Source organism: Erpetoichthys calabaricus, chromosome 14, assembly GCF_900747795.2.
Source record: "Erpetoichthys calabaricus chromosome 14, fErpCal1.3, whole genome shotgun sequence".
In the NCBI taxonomy this organism is placed as follows: domain Eukaryota; kingdom Metazoa; phylum Chordata; class Cladistia; order Polypteriformes; family Polypteridae; genus Erpetoichthys; species Erpetoichthys calabaricus.
This window is the reverse complement of record NC_041407.2, coordinates 50,573,024-50,599,547: the sequence shown is the minus strand read 5'-3', so window position 1 is coordinate 50,599,547 and position 26,524 is coordinate 50,573,024. Positions and strand designations below refer to the sequence as shown.

The 26,524-nt window shown below is 39.4% G+C and overlaps 1 protein-coding gene across 1 annotated transcript in view; it reads left to right on the top strand.

Moving 5' to 3' along the window:
- The first annotated feature begins 1,083 nt into the window (after positions 1–1,083).
- Positions 1,084–26,524, top strand: part of LOC114665262 (uncharacterized) — a 188,016-nt gene continuing 162,575 nt past the window's right edge. The window contains exons 1-3 of the mRNA XM_051936206.1: positions 1,084–1,153; positions 4,135–6,055; positions 6,091–6,550. Of these exons, the coding sequence (XP_051792166.1) occupies positions 1,084–1,153; positions 4,135–6,055; positions 6,091–6,550 (2,451 nt within the window). The remainder of the gene's footprint in view (positions 1,154–4,134; positions 6,056–6,090; positions 6,551–26,524) is intronic.

Below are 26,524 nucleotides of genomic sequence, written 5' to 3'. Positions count from 1 at the left end.
GCAGTGGTGGGAAAAGGGAGCAGGTTTCCTGGTGTTCTCATTGAATGCCAATGGATGTCAGTGTTGACATGAGCCAGACAAAAAGGTTGACTATGCCTGTTGGAGTTTGTCTATGCTTGCCAAGCAGACAGTAAGCATGAGCAGCAGGGATCGTGGGTTAAGAAGGAGGGTCCAAAACTCTTAGTTTGTTTTAAAGAAACTGATGTTGTTATAAACCTTTGGTTTTAACCTACTGTAGATTTAGTTATGTTTAAAATTTTAACCTTCATTGAACACTGTTTTTATGAAGGATATCCATCCATCCATCCATTGTCTCCCGCTTATCCGAGGTCGGGTCGCGGGGGGCAGCAGCTTGAGCAGAGATGCCCAGACTTCCCTCTCCCCGGCCACTTCTTCTAGCTCTTCCGGGAGAATCCCAAGGCGTTCCCAGGCCAGTCGAGAGACATAGTCCCTCCAACATGTCCTGGGTCTTCCCCGGGGCCTCCTCCCGGTTAGACGTGCCCGGAACACCTCACCAGGGAGGCGTCCAGGAGGCATCCTGATCAGATGCCCGAGCCACCTCATCTGACTCCTCTCGATGCGGAGGAGCAGCGGCTCTACTCTGAGCCCCTCCCGGATGACTGAGCTTCTCACCCTATCTTTAAGGGAAAGCCCAGACACCCTGTGGAGGAAACTCATTTCAGCCGCTTGTATTCGCGATCTCGTTCTTTCGGTCACTACCCATAGCTCATGACCATAGGTGAGGGTAGGAACATAGATCGACTGGTAAATTGAGAGCTTCGCCTTGCGGCTCAGCTCCTTTTTCACCACGACAGACCGATGCAGCGCACGCATTACTGCGGATGCCGCACCGATCTGCCTGTCGATCTCACGCTCCATTCTTCCCTCACTCGTGAACAAGACCCCGAGATACTTGAACTCCTCCACTTGGGGCAGGATCTCGCTACCAACCCTGAGAGGGCACTCCATTTCTGAAAAGTGTACTGCACTTTGCATGTGACTATTGTTTGATTTGTTTGATTATGCACCTTTTTTATACCCTGGTTGTCTTCCAACATACATAATCTCCCACAAGTCATAAAAATGGTATTTGAGGACTGCAAATTCATTAGCTTATCAAGCACAGTTGTCAATGCATTAGACAGCTCAAACAGTAATAACCAACTAATATACAGTACAACAAAATGTAACATTCTTTGGACGCTGTTTTCACATATTACTGTGTTTACTATGACTAACTATTATTAGACTTTTAAGTATTTTAGCCTATGGGAAACATTGGACCTTCTATCCATTGCACTTAAATCAATATGGCAGTATGGAGATAATTTTAAAAAACAGTAATGGCCACACACCTATTTTAAATACTACTTGGACTATTTTTAACTTGGATGATTTTTTCTCTGCAGGTTAGCCAGGTGTTACAAACTTTAAAAGCTGCAACTGAAGTATCATCTATAGAAAGATACTGTATAGAATCTGCAGTTCTACAACTAAAGCATATTCTTTTAAGGCAATTTCAACAAGCCAATAAAATATGAATAAATGCCAGCACTAAAAAGAAATGAAAGCAAAAACTGCAGATGATCATAGAAAGCACTACAGGGAATATAAACACAACCTTCTGCTTCTTAATACTACAGAGTATTTTGACCTATGCTTTTATAGCTTAATTCATCTGATGCAGGATTAACAAAAGGAGGTACGAAAAATATACTAGATGAAATGACAGCAATAAAATGCGAATGAAGCAGACAAGGCATCCCAAATGACAAGCTTATCAGGAAAACAAACAGCAGAAAAGAGCACTGACTGCTCTTGGAGATCTCTTTGGTAATGCTTATCGTTAAGATGCAGGTGTATCAATGAAAACTAAAGAAATGTATCAAGAGATATTATGTATAAGAGCAAAAAAATCACTGCCAGCCAACAGTATTCCTTTCCAGTGGTGGATGACACGGGGTGGTGGATGATTCCCTCATCTCACACATGGACTACAGAAGTATCTCTGCATACCAGGTTCATCCAACCAAACAGAATGACTACGTTCAATAGCTGGAAACAAAAAAGTATCAGCGCTAGACATGTTGATCACCTCTAATTGAATTAATCACAAATGCAGTTTCAGTTTATTTAGATTATTGTAGAATTCATTTAAACATCCTTGCAGTTTATATAGATAGATATTAGATTAGGTTCCTGTTATGGAGTAATCCTGTTTTTCTATGTTACCCTGAATACAATATCTGTAGCAGGTTTGTTTTATGTTAGATAAAATAATTGCTGCTAGGAGCCAAGCAAAATCATTAAACATTTTTAGTGCAAATTGTTGTTTTGTAGTTGTTTCTTCTTTATAATTATTGCAGGTCTACCTTTTTCTTAATTGGCTATCCCCAGCAGTCAAAACATGAATAAAGTACCATATAACATAATTATAATGGAAATCAATTTTTTTTTTGTTCGAATATATTCAAATAGTAACAAAGTTATGGAAGGAAAATGTACATGTTATTTTTGATGAATTTTGACAGCCCTATCAAGTTCCTTAGATTAAGATGCGCAAAGCAGAGTAAGCATGTTTTAAGAGTTACAGAATGGGGTCCTGGAACAGCCTGAAGGTCAACATGAGAAGATCTCAACTATTTTACAGGGTGTGAGCAGCATAGATTAGCATTCTCAAGTGACATATAAAGTAGATTTACTCATTAGTATTAGATTTTTGGAAATGATTTGACACTGAAAAAGAAGACAAATAAGGAGAAATACGGTAAGAGTGGTTTGTACATATGTTTCACAAAACAAAACATATGTGTTTGAACTCTAACTGGGAACAATGTCAGCAAACACTGACCCCCCTATTTCATATATGTTAAGATTATCCTAAACTGACTATATTGGGGGTAAAGTATTTGCCAGTGTGTCAAATAGTGGTGAATTCACAGTTATTCATAATCCTTTAGTTGCATTATACTGATGTGATGGTGCAGGTCGGCTCCTTGCTCCCTCTTCATTTTTTTGGGAGCCTCTTGAACCAGACACCGTCAGTACCATAACCGAGATGAGCTTCGCAGATGAGGACAAACACACATAAAGCAAGGGGATGGTGAAAAGTGCTGAAGTGTTTTTATTAAAACAGTCAAACAACAGTGTTCAAAATGTGCAGTGCTCTAAATGTTCCATAAATAAATAATTCATAAAAATGAAGGTGAGGTAGAGGTTAAAATTCAAGTAAATAAATCCATTAATATCAGAGGTTAAAACACAAGCAGGAAGCTTTTTTAAAAACACTATCCTCGGTGCCCCTTTAAAACCAACTCCTCCTTGTCTAACCCCTTCCCGGAACTTGCAGACCAAGGAGAAGTTTACCAGGAGACGCAGACAACCTTTTGTCCTGGCTCGTGTACACATCACTGGTTCCTCGGCATTCCACAGGGAGACCCTGCTGCCAGTCCGTTGGCTCCTCCCGGCACAAGCTCCCTGTCCTTACAACGTTGTAAGTCTGTCAGCACCTCCTGGCGAGAGCACATTCCTGAGCCCAATGGTTGCTCCTGCTACTGAGCGATGGTCAGTCCCTTCCTGAGCGCTGGCCACACATGTTCCTCCCTGGGGCTCCAAACCCATCCATCTGATTCCTTTACTCTCACCAGCTCTCTCTTGCTCACTCCTGAATCTTTTTCCTTTCTTTACCCTACATTCTTTCTTGGTCTGTTTTTTTCTTCAGTTCCATCCCCTCTCTCGCACTTGCGTTTACCTTCTTGTGGCACAGCTGTGGCAATCAGCAGTTCCCGGCGTCAATTAAGGGTGCTTGTGATCCTGCACCTGTGCACAGGAACAGCTCTCACCACGCTACCACATCTCACCTGAAGACACAAGTTTGGCAATTATTTATTTAAAACCCTAATCAGCCGCTGACCTCACTTTACCATACCTGATTAACAAAAAATGGGATAAGACTATGTAATCATACATCTACTGTGATCTCCAATACTATGCAGCTCTTATGTTTTCACATCTAGAAGTATTTTAACCCACTTTCCTTAACTTGATGGAAAAACAAAGACTTACATTACACTTTTTTATTTTTAACCTTATATGTCTCGATGCATGCTCAATAATTATTGAGCATGCATTGAGACATCGAGAGCCACTTTGGCAAGGACGGCCTAAAGCTTGTACGTGAGTATGAGCAAACAGCACGCAAGATGGCAGACTACAGGAACCATCTGAGATTCAGCCTCAGATGTAGACAGAGCGGGATCACTCCTAAAAGTATACAGATGAAATCGTCAGTAAAAGGCCTGCGAGCTAACAAAATCCTCCAGAAGGCACAGAGTCAGCTGCTAAATGAATGGGTGAGACAAACTAACTTCACTATTGATGTTTTAAAATCCAAAGAGGAGCAGATCCACCAAAGACTTTCTTCACTTCTAGATGAGAAAACACTTCAGCAGGTGCTTGAGTTCACCGAGAAGGCTCGTCTAGCACAGCATGAAAAGTCTAAAACCAGGCAAAAGAGGAAGTTTGATCTACTTGCTGTGCGCCACAAACACCAGCACACTATGGGGCGTGTCCTCCACAACCAGCAGAGAGAAGGATGCCAGACAGAAACTAAAGATGTGGACAAATGGGTGAAGAACTTGTCTGACAAACAACTCACCCAAGCAGAGAAAAACGTCCTTTCTAAAGGGTTAATTTTTGCGGTCACACCGAAACAAATCCCGCTAGTGGAACTGATTACAGCCACAGAATCTGCTATCAGAAACAACAACATTGCTGATTTGGAAGCAGAACAACTGTGGATAAAAGTTTCGGCATGTCTCAGCAATGCAAAACCCCCTGCATCCAATATCAGCATTGAGGAGAGGAAGGCCCTCACGGCACTCAGCAAGGACAACAACATCATCATCCTTCCAGCGGACAAGGGGAGATGCACAGTTGTGCTAAACCAGACAGACTACCATGAGAAAATTTTATCTCTGCTCAGTGACAAAAATACTTATGAGCCCTTAAAGCGAGATCCAGGTAGTGGTTACAAGAAAAAGGTGATAGATTGTCTTAAGCAGTTAGTTCAGGACAATGCTATTGACCGGCCCACATACCACAGATTATACCCAGGGGAATCTACACCAAGCCTGTGTGGTCTACCAAAAATACACAAACAGGGTGCTCCTTTAAGACCCATTGTCTGCATGATCAATTCAGTCACGTATAACATCTCCAAGTTCCTGGCCACTGCTCTTAACCCGGTGGTAGGCAGCTCAAAACACCACATTCAGAACACATTGGATTTCGTGGAGAAAGTGAGAGAGGTCATTATGGAGGCAGAAGAAACCTTGGTCTCATTTGATGTTACATCTCTATTCACTTGTGTCCCAGTGACTGAAGCAGTGGAGGTAGTACGTAAGAGATTACAGAATGACCCCACTCTCAGTAAAAGAACCTCTCTCAACGCAGACCAAGTGTGCCTGCTTTTGGAACTGTGTCTTCAATCAACATATTTCATATACAAAAGCCAGTACTACAGGCAAAAGCACGGGTGTGCCATGGGTTCCCCTGTTTCACCTATAGTAGCCAATCTATATATGGAAGAAGTGGAAAAGAGGGCTCTATCATCCTATCCTGGAACACCACCGAGCCATTGGTTCAGATATGTGGATGACACCTGGGTGAAAATCAGATCTCAGGAGGTACCACAGTTCACAGACCACATCAACGGGGTGGACAAACACATCAAGTTCACCAGAGTGGATATGAAAAATAACAAGCTAGCCTTCTTAGACTGTGAAATTTCCATCGTCAACGGGGGACATTTGAAAGTGGATGTGTACTGTAAACCCACACATACGGACCAGTATCTAAGGTTTGACTCTCACCATCCACTAGAGCACAAACTAGGTGTCATTAGGACTCTACAACACAGAGCTAACACCATTCCCACAGACTCAGAGGCCAGGGAAGCAGAAGAACACCACGTCAAAAAGGCCCTGAGTAAATGTGGATATCCCAGCTGGTCCTTTGTCAAAGCAGGGAGGACACCTAAAGAACGCTCCAAGCGATTCATGAGAGAGGAAGGACATCCACTGCCTAAGCGAAAACCTTAGTGATCCCGTATGTGTCAGGAGTATCGGAACAGCTGAGGCGCATTTTCTCGAAACACCAGGTCTCGGTGGCTTTCAAACCCCAAAACACGGTACGCCAAAGATTGGTCCATCCCAAGGATCGGGTCCCACGGCACAAACAGAGTAACATAGTTTACGCAGTTAAGTGCCAGGAGGAGTGCCGTGAATTGTACATCGGGGAAACCAAGCAGCCACTGGCTAAGCGCATGTCACAACACAGAAGAGCTTCCTCGTCAGGCCAGGACTCTGCAGTCTATTTACATCTACAGGATAGTGGTCACTCCTTTAAAGATGAAGAGGTGCACATCCTGGACAGGGAGGAGCGCTGGTTTGAGAGAGGAATCAAGGAGGCCATTTACGTGAAAAAGGAACGACCATCTCTGAACAGAGGAGGGGGCCTAAGAGTACATCTGTCGCCATCTTACAATGCTGTGATTGCAGCCATTCCTCAACCCTCTATGAATGGTTCACACGTCTACTAATCAGTGGACAATTTGCATATCACTGATCAACTGGCCCTTTGTCAATGGTACTAGTCTCTGTGATTAAGCAAAGGTACTGTTTATAAGGTTGGGGAAACCTGCAGTCAATTGAGACTGAGGAAGAGACTTGGATAAGTCTCAAAATATTTCTCCCACTTAAAAACTTTGTCCAGATGAACAGAATCAAATTTCTAGGATTTTAGCCTTATAGAAAGTTTGCGGATATCCAGGCACTGAATTTTATCAAATAGGCTGGCAGCCATCATTCCATGACAGGTTTGAAAGACAATGTGATTTCTACACACTGATGGCTATTGGAGGCATGGTACTTGAGATGTTAGTCAAAGGGAACAGGGGCAGCCAAAAAGAGAACTCTGAAAAATATGTCGAATGAGAGTCTGAGGGAAAAAGAGTTCTGTCCTATTCATACCCTGTGTATAATGTGGGATCTTTTCCTAAATAAGGAGTAGCATTGCACATGCAAATCTGTCATTTTTCACACGTTCTGTATGGGTGTCTTTGTTGTCAAAGCACAAATGCCACATGATAGTCTGATCACATGATTGCCAGTACAACAAATAGTTCTGACCAGGCATCAATGACAGCATCAACTGTAGTCATCACTGTTATTGTGAAAAGAATGGAGCTATACTGTACGCCATCAACTCAGGGAGAGAGAGGCAAGTTCGTTGTACAATGTGAACATGACTCAGAGAATAAAACTGAATAAAAAAACAGTAACTTTTACAAGCAGCAAAAATTTACACCGGGTGTTACAGACTCAAATCAAATGTAGGTTTTGTTATATGACAGTAATAATAATAACAGCTCATTACTCAAAATAGAAAATGTGAGGACGATCCAGGATCGAACCCGCAATCTCTTGTTTTAGAAACAGCCATTTTTACCTCTAACCCAGCAATGCTTTTGAAAAATGGGCTTCGGTTTTTACATATTGACAGCAACATGAAAATTGAATACTTTCTTTTTCTTTGGTTATATTCTTGAATAAAGGTGCAGTTTACTCCTTTTGTGAAAGTATTTGATATTTGAACTTCAGTCTTCACACTTTATACATTTCACATCAACATTTTATCAATTACACATGAAAAAAGTTTCTTTTTTTTGTTATATGTTTAACATTTCTTGCCTCACATTTCCTGTCATCCTACATTTATCCATATTATTGTAGAAATGGAACACACATGAAATGAGTGTATTCCAAATAACGTTATATTATTTACCCTATTCAACTCAAGGCACTTGATGGAATAGCAGGTTGTTTGCTGCCTGTGTTGATTGACACAATTGCAAAACAAAGACGCTGATGAAGAGGTGCAAAGGAATTTAAGGTGGCCCGGCCTTACGACTTTTTTCGTACGCTTCAGGGATTCTGGTGTCAAGGTACATTTAGGGCAAGAAAGAGCAAATATTTTTTAATTATCCTATCTTCAACAGGTATTGTGGCTAGTATGAGAAATATTGTTCTGTACAATGAATATACACATAAAGAATACTAAATACAACAGCAATGTTTTTAGGGTCTTTAATGGAAAAAATAATGGAAGAGGATTAAGAAGATAAAACATAACTATGGTTCCTCTTACAAGGGTATCTGATTATATTAGCTGATAGTAGCATGTACAAGGAACATTGACAGATTGAAATAAATTGCAATACCAGAAAAGTCCAACAGAGTGGAATATTTTTTACTTAAAGAAAGTAAATAACACCAAAGAGAGAGGATGTAAGAAAGTAGATTTGCAATATAGACAAATGCAGTTTCAATGTTGGGGTGACGTGAGAATAATGACTTTAAAGATTAAGCCTGGTAAATATTATTTTTATTAAGTTATTATCTTCCTCTCCCACTTTGTTTCCTGGTTAAACCTTGATAACTTTACTTACATTTTCTTAAAGCAGAATGACTATAACACCTTCAATCTAAAAATTAATGTCTCTTTTTATTAATTGTAAATATATACACGCATATACGGTATATTTATTCCTTATTAACAAAATTTGCAAATGATTCTGAAAGCATGTTTTTACTTGTTCAATAGTGGTTATTGGGTGTAGATTGAAGGGCAAAAATGGCAAACTTATCCATTTAAAATAAACCTACAACACAATAACGTATGCAGAAAGTGAAGGGTCCTGAATACTTTCTGTAACCAATATAATATTCTGTATTTAATATTAGATTGTATTCCCATAATATTTATGTATAGTAAACAGAATTAGTATTAGATATTGTCACAAAATGACACAAACTCATCAAAAGGTTTGGGGCAGCCACCTGTATAATGTGCCTTGGCTGCAAAAGGGTTAAATAATTGCAAGGTGTTCACAACTACGAGTCCAAAACAGAACTGTTTTTGGTTGCTAAAGATGGCAGCTTGAAAGTGACATCATCAGTGGCATTGGAATCGGATGTGACATCATCAGTGGCATCGGGACCAGAAATGACGTCATCAGTTGACCAACCCACCCCCACGGGGACCAGAACTGATGTCATCAGTGGCATTGGAAACGGAAGTGATGTCATCAGTGGAGCTGGAACCCTGCGGGATTTCCATTAGATGGTCTGCAAGGGATTGAGAAAGAAAGTCAGTGCACCTCACCACCCCCTGGTCTGGCATGGAATCACTATCACTCAGGCCCTTTAGCTGTCTCCCAATCACACATGTGTGACAATATACATATTTTAATACCTTCACTTTTGACATTACCAGGACCTGATAAACAGGTGTCAATGATTGTGTGAATGGAAGGAAACACAAGGGCTCCAGTGATTGTAATTACCTTCCAAACCTGGGGTTGTCGCTGCGGACTAATGCCTTTTCTCTTCCTCCCTCTGCCGAACAAATGACTGACAGACACTCCACCACTGGTGTCACTTCTCTTTTCCGCTCTAAGGGACCCACCCTTTCCTGCCAAGTCACCACATAACTGTAGAACTGTCTGAAAAGACACATAGACAGCTTGCTGCTGTATTTTTTGTTCTTTCTACTTTTGTAATTATATGGGGTCACCAGGGTGGTGCCCCAATTATTTGACATTTTTTGTGTCCTCTTTGCACATCTCATAAATACATCTGTGAAATTAGCCATTTTCTGAAGCTATAACATTTGAGTAGCACACGTTATTCTAAGCATTTCACATCAAACATACGGTGGTTATCAAAAATTATTGTGCAGTTCCAGGGCATATTGTTCAGGGTTTTTTTTTTTTGGTTTTACTTCTTGCTTCTCTGTCTTCAGATCATCCTACAGATAACATCATGAACAGCTCTGTCTACTGCAGTTCTATCTCAAAAACACATATAGGAAGCTGTCATTTTCCATGCAAGAAAAGTTCAGTTTTGAGAAAGGTAATCACTTTTATTTTTTGTGGCCATTCCATAAAAAAAAAAAAACTGTATTACTAACACTAAATCAAGATAATATTTCCTTGTATGAATCCTGACACTCAGAAATAAAAATAAAAAAAGATCATGGACTGTGATTTTTTTCACATTCCTTGTCACAGATATTAAAGCAATCAGAGAATAACTCAGTTGAATGTAATACCTAAAACTGAGAAAATACATTTTTTATTTGCTTTAGCACCAATTTTCTGCATCATTAACTTTGTGTATTTCCAGAGGCACATCATTTTCAAGATGTTTCATGTTAAAAAAGAAAACTGCAGTTGCACTGGTAGACTGAGGAAACAGGCCCTGGAAGCTTTCTCCTGTGCGAGACCATTATTTATTTAACACATGCCCTGGTATTATACAAGTGGGAAGTTGGATGCTGGGTTTTCTGTGCTGCCTGTACTAAGCATTTGAAAGATGAGTTCTCTTTTAAACTGATGATTGTTCTTTGCATACTAGAAACACTTCTTCTTTGCAGAGTTGATTAATCAGAATCAGAATCAGAATCAGAATCAGCTTTATTGGCCAAGTATATGTACACATACAAGGAATTGGACTCCGGTTTTACCTAGTATTGTCCCTGATGCTGTGAGATTGACTTAAGTGTTCATGAGAGTGATGGCCTGAGGAAAGAAACTGTTCACATGTCTGGTAGTTTTGGCATACAGTGCTCTGTAGCGCCTACCAGAGGGAAGAAGTTGAAAAAGGTTGTAACCAGGGTGTGATGGGTCTGCAATGATGTTTTCTGCCCGTTTCCTGACTCGAGATCTGTATAAGTCTTGAATGGAGGGCAGATCAACACCAATGATTTTTTCTGCAATCCTGACTGTCCGTTGAAGTCTGTTCCTGTCCTGTTTTGTGGCTGAGCCAAACCAGACTGTGATAGATGAACAGAGTACAGACTGGATTACTGCAGAGTAAAATTGGATGAGCAGCTCCTGAGGCAGGTTGAACTTTCTGAGCTGGCGCAGGAAGTACAACCTCTGCTGGGCCTTTTTAACAATTGTGTTTATGTTTAGTTCCCACTTTAGGTCCTGGGAAATTGTGGATCCCAGAAACCTAAAGTTTTCCACAGCGGACACAATGCTGTTGAGTAGTGTGAGAGGGGGCAGCACTGGGGGGCTCCTCCTGAAGTCCACTGTCATCTCCACAGTTTTAAGCTTGTTCAGCTCCAGGTTGTTTTGACCGCACCAGAGGGCCAGCTGTTCGACCTCTCGTCTGTATACAGACTCATCACTGTCCTTGATGAGGCCAATGACTGTCATATCATCTGCGAACTTCAGGATTTTAACAGACGGGTCTCTTGAGGTGCAGTCATTTGTGTAGAGGGAGAAGAGCAGAGGAGAGAGGACACATCCCTGGGGGGCGCCAGTGCTGACTGTTCGTGTGCTGGATGTGATTTTTCCCAGTCTCACTTGCTGCTTCCTATCTGTCAGGAAGTTTTTGATCCACTGGGAGATGGGAGCTGGTACAGTGAGCCAAGTGAGTTTGGTGTGGAGGACTTCTGGAATGATAGTGTTGAACGCCGAGCTGAAGTCCACAAACAGGATCCTAGCATATGTCCCTGGAGAGTCGAGATGTTGCAGGATGTAGTGCAGTCCCATGTTGATTGCATCATCCACTGACCTGTTTGCTCGGTAAGCAAACTGTAGGGGGTCAAGCAGGGGGTCTGTAATGTCCTTCAGGTAGGTCAACACCAGTCTTTCAAAGGATTTCATGACCACAGACGTCAGGGCGACTGGCCTGTAGTCATTTAACCCTGCAATGGAGGTTTTCTTTGGAACCGGGATAATTGTGGAACGTTTAAGGCAGGAGGGAACTTCACATAGCTCCAGGGATCTGTTGAAGATCTGTGTAAATATGGGGGCCAGCTGATCAGCACAGACTTTAAGACAGGAGGGTGACACACCATCTGGACCTGGTGCCTTCCTGATCTTCTGTCTCCTGAAGAGCTGACTCACGTCCCCTTCACAGATCCTGAGTGCAGGTATGGTGTCAGTGGGGAGGGGCAGGGGCTTGGTAGTGAGTGCTGGGACTGTATTTAGATTGGCGTGGGTGAGAGGTGTGAAAGAGGGATTATCAAACCTGCAGTAGAACAAATTCAGCTCGTTGGCCAGTTGATGGTTCTCTTCAGTATGGGGGGATGGTTTCCTGTAGTTGGTGATGTCTTTCAAACCTCTCCACACTGATGCAGGGTCGTTGGCTGTAAACCTATTTTCCAGCTTTTCAGTGTAGCACCTCTTTGCTACTCTGATCTCCTTTGTCAATGTGTTTCTGGCTTGATTATACAGGATTCTGTCCCCACTTCTGTAGGCCTTCTCCTTAGCCTTACGAAGCTGCCTGAGTTTTGTAGTAAACCAGGGTTTGTTGTTGTTGTATGTGCGAAAAGTTTTCATGGGCACACACATATCCTCACAAAAACTGACGTAGGATGTCACAGTGTCAGTAAGCTCATCCAGGTCTGTCGCTGCAGACTCAAAAACACTCCAATCAGTACAGTCAAAGCAGGCTTGTAGTTCCAGCTTTGCCTCGTTGGTCCATCTCTTCACCGTTTTCACCACAGGCTTTGCAGATCTTAAGTTCTGCCTGTAAGTCGGGAGAAGATGAACCAAACAGTGGTCAGAGAGTCCCAGGGCAGCACGAGGGACAGAGCGATAAGCATCCTTTAATGTAGTGTAGCAGTGGTCCAGTGTGTTTTTGTCCCTGGTAGGACACTTAATATGCTGACTGAATTTTGGCAGTTCTTGCCTGAGGTTTGCTCTGTTAAAATCACCAAGAACAATGAGCAGGGAGTCCGGGTGTTTGTGCTCCATGTTAGTTATCTGGTCAGCCAGGTGTTGTAATGCTTCACTAACACAGGCCTGAGGTGGGATGTAAACACCAACCAGAATAAACGAGGAAAACTCCCGCGGTGAATAGAACGGTTTACAGTCAATGAAAAAAGACTCTAAGTGAGGGCTGCATGTTTTGATTAGTACTGTGACATCTGTACACCAACCTTCGTTTATGTAGAAACAGATTCCGCCTCCTTTCGTTTTCCCCGAGAGCTCCATGACGCGGTCCGCACGGAGAAGTTGGAAGCTCGGCAGGTATAATGCGCTATCGGGGATGTGCTCACCAAGCCAGGTTTCAGTGAAGCACAGGACAGCAGATCTGGAAAAGTCCGTGTTTATTCTGTTTAACAGAAGCAGTTCGTCCATCTTGTTGGCCAAAGAGCGGACGTTCGCCAGGTGAATTGAAGGGAGCGCAGTTCGAAATCCCCGGTGGCGCAGTTTAACAAGCGCTCCGGCTCGCTTCCCTCGTCGGCGTCTCCTTCTAATTCCGTAAAGGGCAGCTGCTCCTCCGACTAAAAGTTCTGTAAAGTATTCCGTCTGAGTGAAAGACGGTGAAAAAATTTCACCAGCGAATTGACCGATGTGTAAGAGTTCCTCTCTGCTGTATGTGATCAGAGGTGGACAGCTTATCACGGAACAAACAAACAAAAACAGAGAAAGCACCAGGGAACGAGGCACCGAGGCTGCCATCTGCGGCGCCATGATGATAGATAGTAATCTTTATTATAAGGAAAAAATGTGATTTTAGAAAATATTTAGAATACTGAAAAATTATTATTATCACTATAGGAAATTTTGTTTCAAACAAATTGCAGTTCAGCATTAGATACAAAGACTGGGTATTTAATTACCTGGTATAATTAACTGTGGGCTTCACAGTAACCTGATGAATCATTAACTATAATTTATTACACCAAGAGCTTAAAATGCAAGATATTTAAATTAAGAAAAACTATATATTTTTTACTTTTTATTTCGTTAGAAAATTTGCTTATGCAGTATTATAAAGAACTTTACAGGTTTTAGATTGGTATACAGTTCCCATCCTGTCATGCTTAAATGAATACATACTTTGCAAAAAAACATTTTTTTGTACAATACATTTTATGACAGTTGACACAGGGTATGACAAGGCTGGTAAAGTGAAGTTTTCTGCTGCTGTTATTTTAGCTATTTCAAATACACTTGACTTGCTGCTTGAATTTTAACTACTGCTATTTCCTGGTGATCTTGAAGTTGTTCATTGATACTCAAAACAGCAATAGTTGTACACAAGTATTTTGCCAAAACCATCATCAAGGCAAAACAGCACAGAAAGTGGTTGCAACAGCTCTCAGATGGTTTTAATAGTAGCAATCCATACCAAGGTTGGGGCACATGACCATTTTCAGGCTACAGATGGGGCACAATATGCAGAATTACCATTTGTGCACCAACTTTCGGATTGGTTAGTCAGACTAGTGCCCATGCCAGACAACAGTATATCTGCCATAACACTGTCCATTACACAATGGCTTGAGGGGCCAGATCTGAAAGAAGGAGACAAAACCAAATACATTTTGTACTTCTTCTTTTATAATATTGATTCTCAAAATGTTTCAGACTGATAGCCACTTCACCAAAGTCAAAGATATGGTATATCACCTCCAATTTACAGCCATTCTTAGCATAAGTTCTATGTTACAATTTAAATATTTGTTTTACAGCATGTGTTAATTTGAAAAATGCTAATATTCAAATCCAGCACTTCTAGATTTGCACATCAAAGTTCAGGATTGTAGCCAGTTCCTTATACTAATCCCATAACATTTGAGACAGAGCCTGACAGACCTGATGAAGTGGACATGGTGTGCTTCACTTGCCACATGGAATTAAGGGATTGCTTGGTGAATTAAGTAGAGTACCATGTAGCAACAAAGATTTACTGGACTGCAGAGATGGCAAATTTGAACGAGGGATGGTTACAAGTGAAAAGGAGTGAAGTCAAAGTTGTAATAGGCTGCATGAAAGTGGATGGAGAGTCCCAGGATGCTTGTTTTAGAATTGCTCATGGCCCTACCAACATGGATGTTTGTTTAGGAGCACTGAGGACAGAAAGCAGCCTAGGTGAAGCTGTAAATGGTATCGTATTAGCCTTAGCAATTGTATTAGCCTTTCTGTGACATAAGAGTTTGATAAATGTAGGATAATTGTCATTTTACCAGTTGATGTAGTATTACCTTGTGAAAGTTGATTTTTACTGATAAATAATGATTTTCATTATTGAATTATATGTTGATTACACTGAATGACCTTTGTCCTTGCTAACTGTTAGCTTTTGCCTTTAGCACTCTTAGAAAGCATTTCAATTAAAGCATTTTGATCTGTGACCCATCCCTAATGTTACTTTAGCACAAGGCCAAGCAACGAAAGGAGAACCAGTATAATCTAATGTAGCAGAGTCCTGACTCCAAGGGTCCTGTTTATCAGTAGCTAGCAAGAACATGAGAAATGACACTAATCACGTGTAGTTAAGAAGTGTTACCACCATCTGTAAGTCAGTTATATCTTTACATGTACTGAGTGGCTCTACATTTATGTCAATAAGGGTATACTTCCCATCCTAGACTGGCTTCATGATTTAACTTTGACAACTACAACTGCTGCAAACTGCAAACCAATGTCAGTCTTAGATTGTGGCACTTGAATTTCTAATGGGGAAGCCACAGAAATTGTGTTGTGATGTCCAAAGCTAATGCTCCACACTCCTTGCTCTGTGCTCCTCGCTTTTCACGTTAATACATCAGTGTTGCACATAAGGTCCTGGCATTTATATATATCCACGTCAAGCACTACCTTGCATATACATTCACATCTGTGAACTTTCAGTGAAGTTACATACAGCTGAAAAAAAGCACAGAAAGAAATACTGTACTTCAGTAAATGGCATTAACAAATATAAATCGTAAACATCTAATAATGATAGATACATACAGTATATTCAGCTTTCACATTACTCCTCTTAAATACCTGTTTCAGTTCAAAAGAATACATTTTCCTGTAAAATTGTGTTTTGCAATGACAATCAACTAAAGCCAAGTCACTAGGAAAAGCACAGAAAAGCAGGAATATTTTATTAATTGACATTTGTGTATCGCGTATTCAACAGTAAAAAGCTCCAGTGACCTAATAATATTAGATTTACTTATTATTTGACTAATGTATTTATCCAAGGTGACTTACAAAATCTGAGATACAATTTGTTACATTTCTTGTATTTTTTCCAGTTGAAAAACAGACAGGTGAAGCAACTTGCTCATGGTCACAGTAGTCATGTAGTCTGTAGTAGTGTTGATTAGCAAACTTAGACAAAATGTTATTCCAGTGAATTTGCTGCGTTCACGTTTGCCTTTGTTTGTCGTATTATTTATGGATAATTCGACCTGTTTAGGAGAACTTCTTTCCCCAGCACCCCATAATGCTTTGCAAGGTCAGCGTGACATCCCCCAGAGCTGTAACAGCCAACATTGGATGGGACCTCCCCCAAGTAAGTAAACCAGTTGCATTACAGACTCTTTAGAACTTAGTTAGTGGTAGAACAGATAAGTAAATAATGCAAGTTCTCAAAATTTTATTTTTATGAAATATATACAGCATAAGTAACAAGCTATCTCTTCTTGTCACCAAATGTGCAAGTCCATCTTCGAGTTCCGCGTCAGTATAACAGAAGGAGGCGCGTGCCTTATGCATGCATAATTAGCCACATTAAGACAAAAAACATACCTTGAAAGAACCTGATGCCCCCCCCAAACAAAGAAATAATAATAACAGAAGATTTATTACTATTTACAAGACATTTCTATCTTTTTGATAGAAAAAAAAGTGCAAAGCATCAGCACATCAGTTTAGAGAGCATTCAGCGCGACTTCAAACAACAGAACAAGCCAGTGGCTTCAATCATGACATGCCACTTTGAATTTTCTGCCTTTAAAAGACCTATCATTTTTTCTGACTTTTGACTACAACTTCGCCATTTCCACTTTGTTTTGACAAAATATATGATTGTGCATCTCTGACTGTGTTCTTTCTTCTTTGATCTCATAGAGGCACAGTGGTGAAATGGTTGGCATTGCTGACACACAGCTCAGGACACCTTTTTGGCCACAATAATCAGTCCAGTAGAGTTGGCAGACATTTCTCTAACCCTCTGGGACACTTTAAAGATGATTGCACCATTATAATCCAGTCAAATTTAGTTCAGTTAGTCCTACCCCACTGACTTCAATGCATTTTGCAGAGTTCTACAATATTTGCAAACACTTTTATGATTTCTCTGAACTTGAGGGGAAAGTGTACACCATGGAGTTCATTCATCACTACTCAGCAGCAATATTTAAACCCACCACTTTATGGTTTGAATTCCTAGGTCCAAAGCCTTAACCAATTCAATGCACTTGGCCTGTGGTCTTCTTCTTCTTCTTTCGGCTGCTCCCGTTAGGGGTAACCACAGCAGATCATCTGTCCGCATATGGATTTGGCAAAATTTTACACCAGATGCCCTTCCTGACATAACCCTCCCCATTTATCTGGGCTTGGAACCGGCACGAAGAAACACACTGGTTTGTGCATCCTCTGTGGTAAAATAAAAAAAAAATACAAATATTCTATACAGAATGGCACTTAGTTACATAGTAATTATGCTACACCACTGGCAGCACTATAACTGATGCTCATTGTTGTCTTATGAAATTTCCTGCGCAAAGCCGGGAAACACCACACAAATGGCTGCTACATTGTATGATAGGGTTTTTCTATAGTTTTCATTATTTTCACAAATTATTCACATTAATACTTAAACAAAGTAATAGTGAGTAATATAAACAGGCATAATATAGAATGAAATATGCAATTCAAGAAATGCCAAGGTTGTAAAGAATATGCTGACCAGTTCATCCATTAGGCAGACCTCAATCTTGGAGTATTTTTGTTCCTTAAATATTGACAGGATTTATTACAGGCAAATAAACAATCCTTGTAAAACCTCGCATAATGTCATTGTACTTTATTTGCAAAATAAATTAATGGAAAGAAAAGTTTATGCATGCAACCAAATTCTGCATCAAACCTAAGTCAAAGTAAGGATGGAAAATATGTTGAAGAACAAACTTCCTGAAAAGGAAATATTATGATAGCAAAAGACAAACTACATCCCTGCATCTGAAAAAAACAAAGCAATGAGGACATTCAATGTAAAAAAGTCTTTGTGATGCAAAGTACAGTGTAGGTTCTTGGGGTTTTGGAAGGCGTATAGGTCGTCAGTGTCATGGTTCAGCCAGCAATTTCCTCTTGCCTGGAGATCAAAGTGGTGTTTCTTGCTTGGTTTGTGTTATTTTATGCCATTTATTTGTATTAATGTTTATTTTGTTCTTTATGTACATTTTTCTTTGTGTGAATGTGGCCTTGATTATGTCTCTTGTGTTTTCTGGGTGGCTTCCCAAGAGGTGGGGCCACCTGCCAATGACTACTAGGAACAGTCTTACACCCTGTTAATGGGATGGCCTCCCATAGTTTCTGGCGGTTCATTATGAATGTGCTAGGGAATTGAATGTGATTGAAGCATTGTAGTAGTCAGAAGTCTCAATTGGTTGTTAAATGCATGGGGCCAAGTAAATGCAAGTTTCCTGTATGGAGTTGTGCCAACCACCTGATTGACAGCAAACTACCTAGAAACATTGTGCTAAACATCAGGCATCAAGGAGCACTGCAATGGTTAAGGAAGTCTGGAATTTCAAGATGGCGACGGTGAAGCTGGACAACAGGAACTGGGTGGAAGAGCAGAAGTACTTTGTACAGTGGAACAAATTAGGAAGTAGGGATTAAGGAGTCCTGATTATTCACATACAGGAAAAGGCATTGCAAAGTGGTGTGAGTGAAGAGCAGCAGGACACTTCTCCAGATGTTTATCAGCATATTTGTTGTTTTGGGTGGCATTCCTCATGGCCCCTAAAAATGTGTGTGCGTGTGTGTAATGATCTGCCTGTTCTGTGTTCTGATATTAAACAATAAATGCACCTGGCCGTCTGGGGGCTCAAACCTTGACATTGCGCATGATGTCTTTGTGTGTGTATGTGTGTGTGCTAATCTCATCAGTCCCTGTGTTTTAATATTATCGAGTTAATGAAAGTTGGACAGTTGTATCAGAGTGTTTGAAATCAGAGTCTGTGTTCTTTTCAAAAATGCCGCCCCCAAAATTATCTCTAGGCAACCACCTAAAGAGCAGAGCCAGCCCTGGGCTCACTGACGTCCCTTCCTTTTAAATCTGTGCTTTGTTAAAGTAAAACTTTTTGCAATGGTCTCCTAAACATAGCATATTTCTAATGCAAGTTTTGGGAATATAAAACAGTACTTATATACGTTGGGTGAAAAAGTAAGTTTGCAACTGTTTTAAGAACATTATAAATAATATTGTTAAATTTATAAACTACAACACATAGCCAGAAGATGTAATCAAACCTCAGGAATATTTCTAACATTGGTACATTTTTCTTCTGAGGTTTTGCTTCTTTCCCCGTCTTTGCTGTTAATTATGCACCTTTCACGCTAGCTTAATTTATGTTTATCTATTTTCAAATTTTAACAAATCTAAAAAACCATTAAAGCCTACATTTATTTTAATATGTTTCTGGCTAGATTTGTGCATATGTATATACATGTAGTTTCAGTTACCATATTGCAATTTTACATCTCTGAAGTGCAGTTCTATAAAATAAATTGAATAGAAGAAAATTGAATCAGCACATAGGAAACATTTCTATGGATGGAAAAATGGCAAATTTGTGATAGCAATCACAATGTACTAGTAATAGGAAACTCAGCTCATTTTACTGCATCAGCATGTGCAAACATTTCAAGTCAGTACCAGTTATTTGAGGGGTTTCATTTCTTTGTCCTCAAAATGAATTTTGTTGAACTCTTTCTGTAATGCCTCTACTGTGTGCGAGCAGCAATTGTGAGTTAAGGAGTAAAATTGAAGGCAAAGTAATGGGATCTGAAACTGCAGTTCTAAAATCCAGTTTAAAATATATAAGATAACTAAATCCAATGCAGCATATTATTAGCTGACACATAGGCAACAAGTTTGCAAGGCTCACATGTCTAAAGCAAGCCTTGAATTTTTCATATTCCCCAAAGGTTCACCCAATCCTATCCACCCTTCACATACTCAGAAAAGAAAATAAAGTATATTGAATTAAGGATCTCGTAACAGATTCAATTTCCCTGTACACAGTGAGGAGATGTACTATGCCTCTGACAAGATGAAAGCTATTGTAAAGCTACAACTGGTTAAAGGTGTAGTGCGACAATGTAAGATAACGAAGGCAGTGTGGTGTAATGGGTACTGCCCTGGACTTCAGGCCAGATGACTGCTGGTTCTGTTTCTGACTTCAGCTCATTGTGTGTTTCTCTGCATCATGCCGATGCTCCATAATTGGCCTTGAGGATGACAATAGCAATCTGATCTCACCCTCTTGGGTGTGCACCTCAGTGTACCCATTTAATAGAACTGTGATCTGTGCAGAACTATTTTTTTCCCTTGCCCAATGCTGATGACTTAGAAAAATCATTCCATCAACTCCGGACTGGAATATGTAAGTTCACCAAATAAATTAGTAAATTAATGAAAACATAATGAAGATGTACATAGTCATCTTTATTACATAATAAACAGTGTAACACTAGATGGCGCTATACGAGCGCTTAACCTGACACACAATCACTGACAACACGCTTTAAAATACCAGGAAGCTGTTTAATTTCTTTTGTCTTCTTGTACAGTGCCCAAAGCACCTCTATCACAATAATCAAATACGCAAAATAGTACTAAAATCTCTCCTCCACACCTCCCAGCAAGCTCTGTCCACTACCACCCAACTCCGGCTCGGCTTGCTGGGTTCCCATCAGTCCTTTAAATTGTCTTTGACCCAGAAGTGCTGTCCTTCCGACCATGTGACTGGCTGGCACTTCCGGGTCTCATACAGAACTGAGATGCTCTTCAGCCCGGAAGTACTTTGGGGCTTCTGTCCTTGTGACTACCTTGTACTTCCAGGCTATAAGGAAAGAATTTGTCCCCAGGTCCTTCGACAGCTCCTCCTGGCGGCACCCATGGCACCCAACAGGGCTGAGAAATCGAACTCCAAGTCTCAGGATGCCCTGAGGGAATCTGGGGCACCATTACACTCCAGGGGAGCTGCCATCTAGCGTTTTGGGGGAAGCAGTGTCGGCAATTAGCTGCCTTCCCCCATCCTTCCATTCCAGGGGCATCCCGGCCAGGTTGAGCTGCCGGACGTCCATCACAACAGATATAAAATAACATTAGTGATGGAGAGTTTTGACCATGAGCTGTTGAGGTCACAGGTGGGAACAACTAGCTTCATAACCTTGCAAAACCTAACCTGTAATATTAACTAAACTCAATTAGTCTAATATAACAATTTTCTAACCTGCTGATGTCACATCATGTGACTTTTAGTCTTGAGGTATGTTAGACTTGCTGACTAAAATCGCTGATCTAGTCGATTTACATGACTGAAAATCACTGGGCATCTTTACTTCATTGAATGAGTGCTGACCTTCCAGCACAGTTATTCTCTCCACTTTTTCTGACAGCCAATAATGTGCTACCTGAATGAGCCAGCACTATACGAGGAATTAACAGGTATGGTAAGTTTGTACACCATCTCAACCCTTTGTTTTTCTTTTTCCATTTTGTTGTGGTGTTTAAATCATGAAACATCATACAGATTAGCTTCTGTTCTGTTTTTGAAGTCCAAAACATCGATATTCCTTATGTCTCACCACAGATTTATATGAATTGTACTTCCAAAATGAGCATTCATCGTTTGTCAGCTCTCCTGCCAACAGAACCTCTTTAATTATATTGGAACGAGCCATTGACTAATAAGAATGGGTCACTGAGAATGTCACATCACACGACCAGCTACACGGGAGTGTGCTGCCGACTGCCTTTGACTCACTGATTGTGTAAATGAAGATTGCTGGAAAACTCACATAATGCGACTTTATGTAGTTTAGCACACAGGAGCAGAGTGTCCAATGCTGGGCACAACCATGTACATTCCCAACATGGCTCATATTGCACCAATTGAAGATATAATCTAGACCTTATTTTTTAAAAAGTACAAAAAAAGTACAGGTATTCTTTGATTTTTACAGATTTAAAACAAGGTCCAAAGAATGTACTCTGTGGGCATTTTTGACACTTTGATATGTCATCATTTATTAAATGGAAATAGCATCTAACAGCAGAATATACAATAGTACCCACAAATAAAACTCTGTCCAGATTCCTTGAGTATGAGATATCAAGCCTAACTACCCTGTGATCAGACTATTACGGAAACTACATATAAATGTTAATAAAAAAATAGATTTTATTTTACTGGTGCAGCATCAGAGTTTCTAACATTATGACATTAATATATTTTCACCAGAACTTTAAAAATGTTTGGTTATTGTGAGATACATATGGACAATAACATATAAAGCACTATAAACCAAATGGCTGAGACTGTTCCTAGCTTCTGGTATAGGGAAATGAACAGGGTCTGTCACCACTAAAGCTTTTGGTGCTGGATTCCCACCACTAAAGCTTCTTCAACATATTTACTGTAATTGAAATATGTTCTAATATTTGAACCCTTTATATATATTCATATATAGGATGATTCATTTAATTTTAATTTTATTTAGTATGTTCCTCTTTAGAATCACTTTTATCCAATACACAGTTACAGTACAATTTCTTGACATCGCAGGTACTGTAGCCTACTTTCTCAAACCAGAACATTTTTTTTCTCTCTCACTGTCTCCATCTGACTAGAAATTGTTACTCTGCGCTACTACCATGTCAAAAAGAGCACAGCAATCCTGTATATACTATATATTATGTACTGTTTGCACTCAAATATACTGTACATTATAATCCACAGTGAGAGCCATTGATAATTTAAGTAATTTCATCTAATTTAAAATACTAAAAGACAATAATAACACATTAGACTTTTTGAAAACAGATGGTAATAAGAGCAATATGAATAATCATTTCCCAAGTGGTGAGTATTACAGGGAATACAAGGAGAGGAAAATAGGGTTCCTACTGGGAAGAATTTAATTTGAGAAGAAAACAAATGGTACGTGATATTTATAAGTAGGTTCTCATTTTCTTGTAGGTGGTGAAAGGTTTCAGTTTTAAAGTGTAAATTTCTAAGTTTTATTTTTTTTCACACTGAGTGTAATATGCGTGAATAGCTCAGAATTATTGTTGAGGTGGGCTTTTTCAAGCACAGAATTATTGACAGAACTCTAAGATCAACTCCAAACTCATTGTCTTTTTAAAATTCGTCAATTCTCCTCATGTTCAAAATGCCTAAATCAGAGAATGGTGATGGTTGTAATGGTTGCACATTTTTAAAGCCATCCTAAGAAAAAATCTGCAAATGTTTAAAAATTTCTCTTTGGAATTCACAATAATTTCTAAAATATATGATGTACCTTCACAATAAACACAATTTTGCAACAGACATTAACATTGTTAAAGCATAGCCTGAGTTTTGTGCTTGGGTCAGATGATTTTTCTTTCTTTTTTAGTCCTTTTTTGTCCTTTAAACATTATTTGGCTATTGATATATTATTGTCTTAATTTTTGTATTACTTTGTTTATTAGTTATTTACTGTATATTCTTTTGCTCCTTGTAGTTTGTATATTGAACCTAAGCTGGGACCATCCACAGCCCTGTTAAAGGGACCTACAAGAAGTAAACCTGCCTCTGAGGTATTAGTTCCCAACTAATGTTGTTTGGCTCCTTTACTTTGGATTTTATTTGCATTCTGGGCTTTTGTAAGATCTATCCTTTGACTCTTCTGTTTAGTAAACTGGTCACTTGATTTGGATTTTTGAATCTTGATTTAGAGTCTTGATTTTTTTTGGATTTCCTTCTTAAGACTTTTTTGTAACTATTTTTGATCTCTTTGAACATTCTTCTAATTTAGTTTTTGGATTCTTGTATTAGAAGAAAACTTTATTACTATTATTGAAACATTGTTTTGTTTTTGGACCAAAGGTTTCACAGCTTCCCTGTTATTTTTGATTTTTGGCAAGCTTGCCTTTTAGGTGTACAGGCCACAAGCCTATTTAAGAGTTTGAGGATAAGGCTTGCTTGGCCTCTGGGCATGATCTGGAGCGTTGAGGCCTAGTTTTGTGTAAAATATGGGTGCCGAGTTTCATGGAACAGATGTGCAGAGGAAGGAAATTTTATTCTGTTATATTTCATATTCTTTAAATTGTTACAAGGTCTATAGAAATGTGATTATGTTGTGATGGTTCTAAGTTTTAATTGTAAGCATGCTTTCCTTTGATTTGAAAGTAACTTGTCTAAACATACAGTAGAAAGAGGAAATGCTATTACAGACAGAATGCAGTTTTACAGAGGTAGGATTTTTCTGCAGTCAGAAGAGCAGGCACACATCTTTTGCAGATAAGTAGGATTTAGAAGATACAACTTTAAACAGTAAAATTATATTTTAATAAATGTTAAATGGTAAACTGACCAGTTTGTGGACTTTCCACAAACATAAAGTAAAGCTTTCAAATTATTGCATGCTCACCTCATACACATATACTGATGTGGTCTGACATTGAACAGAGAGGAGCTAGGGGTAATCACCTTGGCCCTGACAAGCTTTAAAAAGCCATCAGCTTAAAGTAAAACTATCATTCATTCTAGTGTCTGCTTAACTAAACTTTCCACTAACTTAACTAACTATCCACTACCTTGGATTACAGTTTTATTTGGATGTATGTGCTGTCCTGTGCCTGCTTGTCGGTGTGACTTTTCATTTTTGGTTTGCTTGGTCTTCGTCTGGGGAACACTCCCAATCACCTCCAATCCTCACGCTACAACAAGAACCTGGTAGGACAAAACTTTACATTTTTTTTCAGAGGGCTGTTCACAGGGTTTTCATTTCACATGTTCATCATCATCTGCACCTACTATACTGGACTGTGCTGGACTTTGTGGTTAGTATCAATTGTTTATTGTGTAGTGTATAGATTATCGCCATCTGGAAACTGGGGAGGGCTTTGGCATACATGGTTTTTTGTAGTTTTGTTTGTACTTTTTTGCTATTTGAGTAATGTATTCATCTATCTATCTATCTATCTATCTATCTATCTATCTATCTATCTATCTATCTATCTATCTATCTATCTATCTATCTATCTATCTATCTATCTATCTATCTATCTATCTATCTATCTATTATTTATCAGTTTATTGTAGTGCTTTTCAGTGTCTCATTGTGTGAGTGTCTGCGTGCCAGGTCAGGGCTGAATGTGTTCCTGGGGTTCCCGCAATAAACCGTTTTCAGATGGTGCAAATCTTAGCATACCTGCTGCCACTACAAAATTATTACATAAAACTGAGAATTTTAACACATAGTAAGAGTATATTGTACCTTTGTAATAAGAAATTTCACGCCCTTCTATATTTTATCATTTTTGTACTTCTATTTGACATTATTTAATAACCTCTCATGTTTCCTGAAAAGTGAGATACATAAAATTAAACTGAATTGAATAAAACCATCATTTTTTGTTTTAGACATACACTTAAAGTATTTAATTGTTCTTAAGTTTACATATATGAAATGACTTCACTCTTCCGTCTCAGAAGTCAAAAAGTACAAGGTTTAAAGTATACTACAATTATTATTATTTTTATAGTAAGAGAAATAAACAATTATAAACTGTACAGTTAATAAAATTACAAGTTCAGCACAAGCTATGTGCTTATAAGACATTTGCAGGAAATAGTTTTTTAAGCAGCTAGATAAACTCTAACTAAATTATTCTTTATTGATAGCCCATTTCTTCCCTCTAACTGCACATGTAATTTTCCTAGGGTGCTGTATTTTATGGTCTGCTAGCTAGTAGATAATTGTGTGATTTACATTAACATTTCTTCTGTTTGTGATACATTTTTCGTCATTAGTATTGCAATTATTGGGGATTTTTGTTAACAAATCCTAGTTTTAGAACTTCCTGATCGCTGGGATCAGACTGACTGGGCACATGTAATCGCCCCATTTCTAAGAGGGCTTATTATGACCTTGATGAGCAGGCCACCACAGACTGTGATTGTTTCAATTGTCAGAGAACGTCAATATTGACTCTGGCAAGCAAAAAGGGCAGACATGGAATTTGAGATTAAATGGATGGTAGATTTTGGTGTGACAGAGGAAAGTATTAGTCCCTGATCAAGCCATTTTGTGTTAGTTCCAAAAATGGACAGTAGCTGGTGCTTTTAAAATGACTTCACCCAACACAACCAAATCTCTCATTTCAATGCCTATCCAATGCCATGAGTGCAACTTGGAAAGTATTATTGCTGACTGCTTCAAATATGACTAAAGGGTACTGTCAAATTCCTTTAATGAAATTTGCTAAAGAAAAGCTCACATTTAGCAACCTCAGTATTCACTAGCAGTACCATGTCCTTCATTTGCACTGCATGGGGTGCAACATCTAATGGAGAAAGCTCTATTATCCCACAATACTTGTGCCGTCTACCTATTTGGCATATTCATCTACTCTAGTGTGTTGCTGGGACACAT